The sequence below is a fragment of the Macaca mulatta genome, chromosome 17 (genome assembly GCF_049350105.2).
Source record: "Macaca mulatta isolate MMU2019108-1 chromosome 17, T2T-MMU8v2.0, whole genome shotgun sequence".
Lineage (NCBI taxonomy): Eukaryota > Metazoa > Chordata > Mammalia > Primates > Cercopithecidae > Macaca > Macaca mulatta.
Window position 1 is genome coordinate 15,950,197 of NC_133422.1, and position 11,295 is coordinate 15,961,491.

The 11,295-nt window shown below is 39.7% G+C and overlaps 1 protein-coding gene across 4 annotated transcripts in view; it reads right to left on the reverse strand.

Annotated features, from left to right (window-relative positions):
* Window positions 1-9,588, reverse strand: part of CCDC169 (coiled-coil domain containing 169) — a 61,731-nt gene extending 52,143 nt beyond the window's left edge. For 2 of the 4 annotated variants that reach the window (XM_077974261.1, XM_015120911.3), the window contains exons 1-2: window positions 9,359-9,579; window positions 7,528-7,607 (exon numbers count right to left, since the gene is read on the reverse strand). In XM_077974261.1, the coding sequence (XP_077830387.1) occupies window positions 7,528-7,607; window positions 9,359-9,441 (163 nt within the window). In that variant the 5' untranslated portion in view covers window positions 9,442-9,579. Of the gene's footprint in view, window positions 1-7,527; window positions 7,608-9,358 lie in introns of all 4 variants that reach the window. The other 2 variants (XM_015120915.3, XM_077974262.1) reach the window with 2 other exon arrangements.
* Window positions 9,589-11,295: the final 1,707 nt, after the last annotated feature.

Consider the following 11,295-nt stretch of genomic DNA (forward strand, 5'->3'; position numbering starts at 1 on the left):
AATAGAAATGTCTTCAGAATTGTCCACATACGTTTTTATCTAAGTGGTTTTATATTTGTATCAGTGTGTATACTAAGCTGTCAAGGGTTGACATAAAGGTTCTAAGACTTTACACTCAGCCAAAAACAGAATAATCTTTGTGTATTTTTTTTGACAAATAAGATTAACTTAAGATTGTTAGTTCAATGAAACAGCTAAATCTTCTGAGTCATCAGCAAATACATTTAATTTTAAGGCTCTTAATTAGGTGCTCACCATTTACTGTTCACAGATTTTAAAAATGGTTAATAGGGAAATTATTATTATTATTATTGAGACAGAGTCTTGCTCTCTTGCCCAGGCTGGAGTGCAGTGGTGCAATCTTGGCTTACTGCAAGCTCTGCCTCCTGGGTTCACACCGTTCTCCTGCTTCAGCCTCCAGAGTAGCTGGGACTACAGGCGCCCGCCACCACGCCCGGCTAATTTTTTTGTATCTTTTTTAGTAGAGACGGGGTTTCACCGTGTTAGCCACCAGGATGGTCTCGATCTCCTGACCTCATGATCTGCCCACCTGGGCCTCCCAAAGTGCTGGGATTACAGGCGTGAGCCACTGCGCTCAGCCCAGTAATAACTTTAAATAATGATTAGTTTTGTGTAGTATCTCAATTTTCGGAAGTAATTTAGATAAACTATTAAAAAATGGAAAGAGTGAATACACGTAAATGAGATAAATGCCTGTAAGTGGACTTTTTATGTAATTTTAAATCTTAAAATTGTTTTGAATTAAATAATAGATGCTCCAATCCAATTGATAATAATTAGATTTCTGGGACACTTCCAATTAAGAAAAGATTATGATGTAGGAAAACATATTTCTAAAACTGTAGAATGGTTTCATCCAGACAATGCTAACATCTGATAAACAGTTCAGGATTTCTTGCTTCCTAAGTTTTCACTAAAATTTAAGGTTACTAAGAATAAGAATTCTAATATATAATTCCGTAAGTTGTGTTTTCATTTTTTAAAAAAGAGTAAGTAATTCAAAGGTCATTTAAAAGTTATTTCTAAAAGAAGATAAAAAAGAATCAGTGAGTAGGGGAGATATAAAGAAAGTTGTGGATACAAATATGTGTTTATAATAAAAAGGTTATAAAACAAGCAAATAATCTTACATGAGAAAGATTTTATATAGTAAATTCTTGTCCTCAAATAAAATGGCTGGTTATTCAGAAAACAGAAAATTTTAGGACAAATCAGAAAGTCCAAGCATGTAATAAATGGTCTATGTCAGTTATGATAAGGTTCGTAAAAGGAAAATCACAAAAGTTATTTTATGTATTAAGTTGGCTATAATTCAAAGGGAATTATTTTTAATAGTCTTTCTAAGATTGATCTCCTATCCTACAACAAGGTTTTCTTAAGGTATTACTTTTCTCTTAATAAAATTACAAGAGATTTTTAAAATTTTAGAGCCTGTTTCTTTTAAAAACTTCTCAGAATCGTATCTCAGAAGTTCAACTATTGCTGTCTCACTGCTTTCAGTTTTTCCTCCGCCTGAGAAGGCCTGAGATGAGCGCTCTCTCCTTCAGCTTTTAAATTAGCTTCTGTAACATTTTTCCTCTGGTTCCATTGTTGTGGCCTGATGCTAAAATGTTTTATCTTAAAGGTCTAGAAAAGCAATATTTTCCTCCAGTATAATTTGAATCTGTACTCTTGGCTTTCTTGATAGGTTTAAATTTTTCAATGTAATCAAGAAACTTCTCATGCAGTTACTAAGAACTATGTATTCCTCTGCTATACTCATAACCCTGAACACATTCTTCCTGTGTCTGATTAAATTCAAGTACATTTTTCATCAGGTTTAACTTCCAGGTTGTCTAAATAGGCTTCCTATAAGGAGAAGTAGTCACACTGCAGGTTTTTCTTTGCCTTTCTAGTAACTGGCATAAGAAACAACATTTTACTTTTTATCAAAATAATTCATATGTTGTATTTATTAGATTTTTAATTGCTTAGAAAAACTGAGACCTAAAAGGCTGAAAGTTGTTACATGCATGTAACCTTCTGTATTGCCTTTAAGTCTTTCAATGATCATTTTGGTTAAATTAGTAACTATTGGTTTACAATGACCTGTGGATCTGTTTTAATCAAACGTTTTGAGCCCTTTAACATTTTTGAGAAACATCTTCAAAATTGAAACCAAAATTAAGTCTCTGGCTTATTGCTGGTGTTTATCAAAGCTATAAAAGTTAATTGCTGCAAGGTTATAGAATCTTTTTACAGCTTCCAGTCAAGTCATGGACTCTAGCGTCACCACCTCCAGCCCCTTAAAAAGGTCCTTATCAGGTGCTATTAACTAATCCTTGTGCTATGAAGTTACAGGGCTTTGATTCCTGGGTACACATATCTCATCTAAAGAAGGCACTGACTCCTGCCAGTATCTGACAGCAAATCTAAGTTAACCAAAGCCCCATCTTTAGATCTGGGAAAAGATGACAATCATAGTAAACTACCTTCATGAGACACAGGGACACACTTGTACCGCAGAAAAATTAAGATTCACTTAATAATTTTGCCTCTATCTAAAATAATATAATTTATTCTGTGCCTTGATACTAAATAATTTAAATGTTTAGCTACCTATAAGTTTCCTTTCCTGTAATTGTCAGAACTAGGCAGGGCTTATGACCTTTTTGTGTGAAACATTGCTAATACTTCACATTATTTTTTACCTCCAGAATTTGAAACTATTCAATCCCTCCAGGCCCAGGGGCTATCGCAGAAGTGTGTCATTGTAAGGGCCAGATTTTGAGGGATAAAATTAATTAAGACCCTCCAAATCAAAGACAGACACACAGATGCCTAAACAGCTGAACAAATTCTTGTGTTTTGTATAGCTAATTGCTACAAGTCAAGATTACAGTATCTCAATGCAGAAAATTTATAGATAACTCAACTTTATAACCTTATTTTTTGGCTTTTGGTTTTTGGCTCTTATGTTACCTAAAAGGGGTTTTAAAGATTCCTGAATACCTGCTCACCTCCACTCCTATCTAGCCTAAAACGTTTAATCGGATGTAAGTCTTTGACTCTAAGTTCCTTGGCAATAGGGGTCCCACTGAGAAGCATGATGGACCAGGGGCAAGTAGTCACACCACCCCAGAACTTAAGCTAATAAAAGCTTAGCTATGGATACTGCCTCTGCATACCTTGAACAAAAAACGGGGAATATAAACTAAAAAAAAAAAAAAATCCTAAGCCCCCCCCAACAGAGGGAATGTATCCACCTCTTGGCCAAAGGGAATCTCAAAGAAACCTGAAAAACTAGTTCAGGCCATTATGAGAAGTGAAGGGTTGGACACGCCACACTATACCTTCCCCCACTTTGGAGTTTAGGCACAAATGACCAGCATTAACATTAAAATAGAGATTACCTAAGACTGACAGACTCTGTAGCAATAAGATACACACTGTTACCTGTTTCACTTACTAACAAAGACTCTCAGAAGGTCAGCAAACAAGTGTTAATGCTGCAAAGCTTTCCCAAATTCATTTTATTCTGGAGTTTCCTGTATGATATCTCTTATGTTAAATAAGTAAGAATTTGGACTGAACTGTTATTCCCTTATAGTTACAGTCTTCTGTTATCTCTTCATATAGGTCCTCATACTTCTTAGGAATATTGCCAGATCTTTTATGGTTTGGGTTGGAGTTGTGGGTGGGATCATTTAAAAACCCTATTTTTCTAACTGGTTATTGCTGGCATTTGTTTTTTAAAATAAACATTTATTTAGTTATTGTATCCAACCATTTTCTAGTTCTTTATTAATATGCTAATCTTTATAATAATTGTATCACTTCGTCTCTAATAGCTATAACTCTTATTTCTATATCATATTGTATTGCTTAATTGGAACTTTCAAAACTATATTGCATTTTAATAATGGCAGCAGGCAGCTTTGGTATTTTTTTCCCCAAGAATGGAAATGCCTCTACTATTTCATTGTTAAGTATTACGCTAGTTTGAGATAAATAGAAGTATTCTTTTCCTTGTTTTGAAATAAGAAAAACAAATGGAATTTTATTTTAAAAATTTTAGCATTTACTGAGGTGATTTTAAAAAAATATATTGGATCCATTAATACATTACCCACTAGCTAAAGGCATTTGGGCATAGAAACCAGCCTATAAAAGACTCAATGGAGAAATCCAGGATGAAGATGTAACCTTGTGTGTTGTCAATAAGTCTCCTTTTTTTTTTTCTTTGGATGGAGTCTCATTCTTGTCATCCAGGCTGGAGTGCAATGTTGCAATCTTCGCTCACTGCAACCTCCAACTCCCAGTTCAAGCGATTCTCCTGCCTCAGCCTCCAGAGTAGCTGGGATTACAGGCACCCACCACCACACTCGGCTAATTTTTCTTTTGTTATTTTTAGTAGAGACACAGTTTCACCAAGTTGGCCAGGCTGGTCTCAAACTCCTGACCTCAGGTGATCCGCCTGCCTCGGCCTCCCAAAGTGCTGGGATTACAGGTGTGAGCTGCCGTGCCCGGCCTCCATTTTTCAATCTATAAAATGGAGGTAATGATACTATTTTCAAAGGGTAGTTGTGAGGTTTCAATTTTTTAAAAAAACATACTTAAAGCTCTACACAAATACTAATTCTTCTCACTTAAAAAAAAAAAAAAGTCACCTGAACATTTCTTTACCATTTTCTTATCACTAACCTTTGTTGTAAAATTCAAATTAAAACATAAAACCAAATTTTCTACACATAGTTTCCTATGAACCCTAAAAGGCTTCAAGAGGTGACTGAGAATATAAAGCTCTTTAGAGTTGGCTGTGTTTACCGTTTACCTAAAAATTAATCCAGTGACAAGCAAGATCAAACAATAAGCAGATGAGAAAGTAGAAATAAAAACTACTCTTTCGAAGGTTTTTGCTATAAATAGGGCAGGGACAGGCGATGCTAGCTGAAGGGGAAAAGTGGGACCAAAAGAAGCCTATCATTTGTTGTTTAGATAAAATAAATTCAGCATGTTGGTCTGCTGTTGGGAATGATCCAGTAGAGCAGGGAAAACAGTGTAGGGAAGACAGGGCCATCACTAGAGTGATATCCTTGAGTAGGTAAGAGTAGGTAGGATCTACTGCACAAAGGGAGGAGATAACCTGAGACAAGAATAAGGACAGACAATTCATAAAACAGGAGGGAAGAGGATGTGCAAGGGTGCAGGCAGATGGGTAGCTGTGCTGGTAGAAACATGCAGAAGTCCTCTTCTGATAGCTTCTCTGTTTTCTTTGAAAGAGGAGGGTAAGCTCATTACCTAAGAGTGGGATTGAGTAGAGAGGTGGTGGAGGTTTGAGAAGAAAGCAGAAAGGGTGAACAAATTATCTGAACAGTGAATGCACCCATATTTGTCGCATGTGCACCTTTTTCCAATAATAAATTCATTTTAAAACACCTTTAATATTGCCCCACTGCCTTCAGGATAAATGTAAATTCATTAGCATCATGCAGTCTTCTTGATTCATCTCCTTCGTAAACTTTAATCTCATCTTTTACCGCATTCTCATTATGACCTATGTTCCACTTTTATCAATTACTTAGCATATTCCCCAAATGGCTTTATGTTTAATGCTCCTGTGGCAGACTGTATTTTCCAAAGATGACTGCAATAACGTATCCCATCCCATGTGCTGCTCTGTAATGTGACCTTAAAGCAGTCTACCTCTCCAGTCCCTTGAATCTGTGACTATTATGACCAATAGAATACAGTGGATATACACCTGTGCCAGTTCTGGGAGTAGCCCTTGAATGGCCTGGCAGTCTCTACTTACGTCTTTTGGAATGCTTGCTCTTGGGATACATCCTAACCTAACCACCATGCTGTGGAAGAAAACGGTACAAGAGGCATTTCTGACAGGCAGCCCTAGCTGGGCTTCCAGTCAAAAGCCAGTGTCAGATGTTAGCCAAGTGAATGAGTCATCACGGAATAACCAGTTCACTTGAATCTTCAGTATACCTGACTGCAACCGAACAAGAGATCCCAGTCAAGAACCATCAGGTGAACCAACCCAGTTAATCCACAGAATTATAAGAGAAAGTTTGTTGCTTTAAGCTCCTAAATTATAGGGTGGTTTGCTATGTAGCAACAGACAAGCAGAACTGTTTTGAGTGTGATGTGGTAATAGCAGTTGTATTATCACTTACTGAAGGCATGGCAAATATATGATCTAGGATCAAGTCATGGCTCAGCCACTCCCTGGCTATATGACCTTAGAAGTTATTTGAATTCCTGAATTTCATTCTTCCATAATGGGAATAATAGTAACTACCTCACCTGACACAGTCCCTGGCTTTAAAGGAGTAAACGTTTCTGCCCTTCACCTTAGGCCTTACTTTTCGCCCATGGAGGAAAGAACTTTCTCTCCTATCATTCTGACCTTTTCTCTTTATACCCACATACTAGCTCCTTTTGAGAACTGGTACAACTTGTTGAGCCACATTTTACTAGTGGGTATAGTTACTGCATGTGTACCTGTAAGCATGCTTTCTGTTTTTTCCTGTAACTGGGTACATGAAGAAGTTCTAGCTATCCTGCCAATGCAAGTATTTGATAAGTACACTTAGAGCCTGCCCCCAGAGACTCAATTATATCTAAGATATAGATATGGAGATAGAGGAAGCTACTTCAGCCTTGGGACAAAGCAGTATTCTGCAACCAAGCTTTAACAAAGCATTGGGTACTTATAGAAAGTGGCATTTTATTTCCCATATGGCCACTAATCCTTTTTGTTCATGGCTCCCCAGTTGAGGAAGAGTATAAATGCCTCCCCTGATAACCCTAATAAACTCCTCCTGTTCCTTAGCATTCAGTTCAAGCACTGCCTGTTCTGGAAAGCCTGTCTTTATTACCTCACCCAAATTCTGTTAGGTTTCTCTTCCCTACATTTTCATTTATCCTCACATAGAACTCATAAGACTTTTCATATCCATATTCTGGTTTGATACTTTCTCCCAATAGTCAATGAACCTCTTTAGAACAGGGAAAACAAAGGTCTTCCATTTAAAGTGTTTACATATGGCAGGGTCATATCTTGCATACATTACAAATTTTAAGGATACATGAGTGTGTATGTACACAACATCCTCCACAGCAAACAATAGGCTTCCAACAACAATAGCCAAAACCTAGATACAGATTTTAAACATATCCCAAATCTAGAAGTTAGGATACCAAGAGTATAACTTGAGGTGAGTAGAAAACTGGTGATATTTATTTAATAAAGAAATAATATATTGATGTCATGTAACAAAGGTTTTGCTAATTAATGAACATTTTGAACTTGAAAGGTAGAAAAATAATTAAATAGTAATAGGTTTGATATTCTGAAGTATCAATTTTAAAGCCTCTATCATAAACTATTATTAATGTGGCCAAAAAGCAATACTGAAACCTTGGTACTATTATTCAATATATGAAATTTAATCCTGGTAAAATGAACAATAATTATACAGGAGTTACAAATGTAAGTGTTTACTTATATACCTTCATTGTCAGTATTCAGTTTGGCTTCCAGTTCTGTAATCTTGTGTCTTAGTTCAAACATTGAAAGTTGCACTGCATCCCTGTTATTTAAAATGTTTTTGTTGATTATAATTCAATTAAAAATAACACCAGAAAAATAATACATAGTAACCCACTACTACTTCAGGAACAATTTACTATGACACATCATTTACTGAAGGACTGGTTAAGAAACAAGACTCAGGTAAGGAAGGCTTCCAATTAGTTCTAGGACTCAAATATGCACTAAAGCTCAAAGACCCCCAGGCAACCACTGGAAATCCTTTATTTATTTATTTATTTAAGAGACAAAGTCTCACTCTTTCGCCCAGGCTGGAGTGCAGTGGTGCAATCTCGGCTCACTGCAACCTCCGCCTCCCGGGTTCAAGCAATTCTCCTGCCTCAACCTCCTGAGCAGCTGGGATTACAGGCATGCGCCACCAAGCCTGGCTAATTTTTTTTGTATTTTTAGTAGAGACGGGGTTTCACCATACTGACCAGACTGGTCTTGAACTCCTGATCTTGTCATCCGCCCAGCCTTGGCCTCTCAAAGTGCTGGGATTACAGGCATGAGCCAGCACGCCCCGCCCTCGGAAATTCTTTAATTTAAATATCATCCCAAAGAAGTTAGCTATCTGGTTTTTCAGAACCAAGCAAATTAGGCACTGCACATTATTACAGAAAGGCATACCTAGGGCAATACACAATAGCTGACAAACTGAAACAAAGGGAAAAAAAGAAACACTAATTTAAAAGGTTAGCTATTTAGGACATCAATAAATAGAACATTATCATATGACAGGACCATTTATTCAATAAATAGTTTTGAGTGCTATTATGTTCAAGGCATTGTATTAAACACGGAAGAATTCAGTGAACAGTGAACAGAAAAATAGCAATAGCGGCAGCAAAGTTCCACTGGATGCGTATTATAAGCCAACGGTGAGTGCTTTATAGTGCATTTCATTCCAACCTGGGCACAACTGCAGGAGTATGATGATGACTATTTGTATACCCGTCTTAGAGTGGAGAAAACTGAGGATTAAAGAGGTTAATTAACTTGTCTAAGATTGCATAATTACTGAGTGACAGATGAGGTTTGCATTCATTCAGCACTCTCCTCAAGTACTTGCTCTTACTCTCTACTTCCTCAGAATACACAGAACCTGTCCTCAGAATGCGTGTAGTTTGGTAGCAAGACAAGAAATACACAAGCAATTAAAAAACTGTGATTGGAGCTACAATAGAGGAAAACCCAGAACGCTATCTACGCACAAAGGAGAGTCCAATTCTCACGGGACTTGTGGATGGAGTTGGGAGTATGTCCAAAAAATAAATGTTTCAAAAATTTAACACCAAGTACGAATACTGTTTTTAAAAAGCATAAAGGAGTAACAGTTTTACTAAATGCCATTTTATGAAGTTCCCCCTAAAGGGATGAAAGAAAAAAAACAAACCCGCATAACTAAATAAAATCTTCGGAATTTTAAACAAAAAATCTGGATTTATGGAGACAACAAAACCAAACACAACTTTTGGCATTACAGTATATAGGCAAAACACACGCCGTATGCTTGGATCCTAAGGGCAGAACATCCTACCTCGAAAGCTGCCTACTTACAATACCAAAGGCTTAGTCAAAGAGGCACATGAATCTTTGGCACGGAACACTTGGGCAGGTCGACCGAAGTGCCCAGGGGTTAATCCCGGGGCCGGTCTCCCAGTATCCTCAGCGGCTTTGGCCCTGAGACGCCGCAGGTGAAGGCTCGGGGGGCGTGGACCAGACTCCACACCGCGCCGCCCCCCGACTCACTTCTTGCGGATTTCTTCCAGCAACTGCTGTTTCAGGCGGTTGGTGCTCACACCGTCGAAATTGTAGCTTTTCTCTTCCTCCATAGTGTCAGGCTAGAGACCTCCCGCGTCCTTCCCCTCAGCACACCTTAGAACACAAGACAGTAAAGGCCACCCAGAAGCGAGCAAGGAGAGTATGGCACGAGGCGGGGCACCCGAACCGCCTCCCGGTCCCACCTCCCGCGCGTGCCGGCAGAGGCGCGTGGTGACGTCATAAAGCGATGCCCGTAGGAGGCAGGGGGCGGGGCGAGGGCAGCCGGGGAGACTGGAAGAGAAACCTGCTCTGTCCGGTGGAGCGACCCTGGAGAACAGCTCGAGGGACACTCGTTGCTCAAGACTCTGGGGTTAGATTGTTCCGACTACACAGGGGAGTGTCAGGAGGCCGAGAATATCCCTCACCTTTTTCTTCCCTCCTGCTGGTTGCTTTCCTAAACATAGACCTGGGTGGCAAAGTCAGCTTCACTCTTAGCCCTTGTTAGGAAAATGCTGGATCCAAGAGTAGCTGCGCCCTTCTTTGCTTCAGTTGAACAAGCACCAGAGTCGCTGATTTGGCAGTGTTGGAGCGAGAGGAACTGGCCTTAAAAAGGTACCTCCTGAACTCGGGAAGACTGCTAGCCCTCCAGATTATTGTTTTGCATCTGTGTGCCGTTCATGAACATACCTCAGAGCTGCTCACTGCAACTTGAAATTTCTATATATATATATATATAGAGAGAGAGAGAGAGAGAGAGAGAGAGAGAGAGAGAGAGAGAGAGTCATGCGCCTCCATGTGAAGAGACCACCAAACAGGCTTTGTGTGAGCAACATGGCTGTTTATTTCACCTGGGTGCAGGCGGCTGAGTCCGAAAAAGGAGTCAGCCAAGGGAGATAAGGGTGGGGCCGTTTTATAGGATTTGGATAGGTCAAGGAAAATTACAGTCAAAGGGAGGTTGTTCTCTGGCAGGTAAGAGTGGGAGTCACAAGGTGCTCAGTGGGGGAACATTTTGACCCGAGATGAGCCAGGAAAAGGAATTTCGCAAGATTATGTCATCGCTTAAGGCAATGACTAGCCATTTTCACTTCTTTTGTGGTAGAATGTCATCAGTTAAGGCGGGGCAGGGCATTTTCCCTTCTTTTGTGGTTCTTCAGTTACTTCAGGCCATCTGGGCGTTTAAGTGTAAGTCACAGGGGATGCGGACATGCAAGTCACAGGCGTATATGTGCAGGTCACAGGGGATGCGATAGCTTGGCTTGGGCTCAGAGGCCTGACCTACATTTCTTTTTTTTTTTTTTTTTTGAGACGGAGTCTCGCTCTGTCTCCCAGGCTGGAGTGCAGTGACACAATCTCGGCTGACTGCAAGCTCCGCCTCTCCGGTTCACGCCATTCTCCTGCCTCAGCCTCCCGAGTAGCTGGGACTACAGGCGCCTGCCACCACGCCCGGCTAATTTTTTGTATTTTTAGTAGAGACGGGGTTTCACCGAGTTAGCCAGGATGGTCTCGATCTCCTAACCTTGTGATCCGCCCGCCTCGGCCTCCCAAAGTGCTGGGATTACAGGCGTGAGCCACTGTGCCCGGCCTCATTATATTTTTAATCACAAAGTTCACCTCCTGCCCTTGATACATCTGTGTTTCCTTGACAAAAAGAGACAAACTCTGTAAAATATTTGAAGAGATTTATTCTAAGCCAAATGAGTGACCAATGGCTGGTGACAGCTCTCAGGAGATCCTAAGAACACGTGCCCAAGGTGGTCAGGGTACAGCTTAGTTTTATACATTTTAGGGAGACATGGGGCATCAATCAAATACCTGTTAAGATATACACTGGTTCCATCCAGAAAGGCAGGGCAATTGGAAGGGATGGGGGACAGGGGGCGGCTTCCAAGTCACAGCTAGATTAAAAGATTTCCTGATTGGCAATT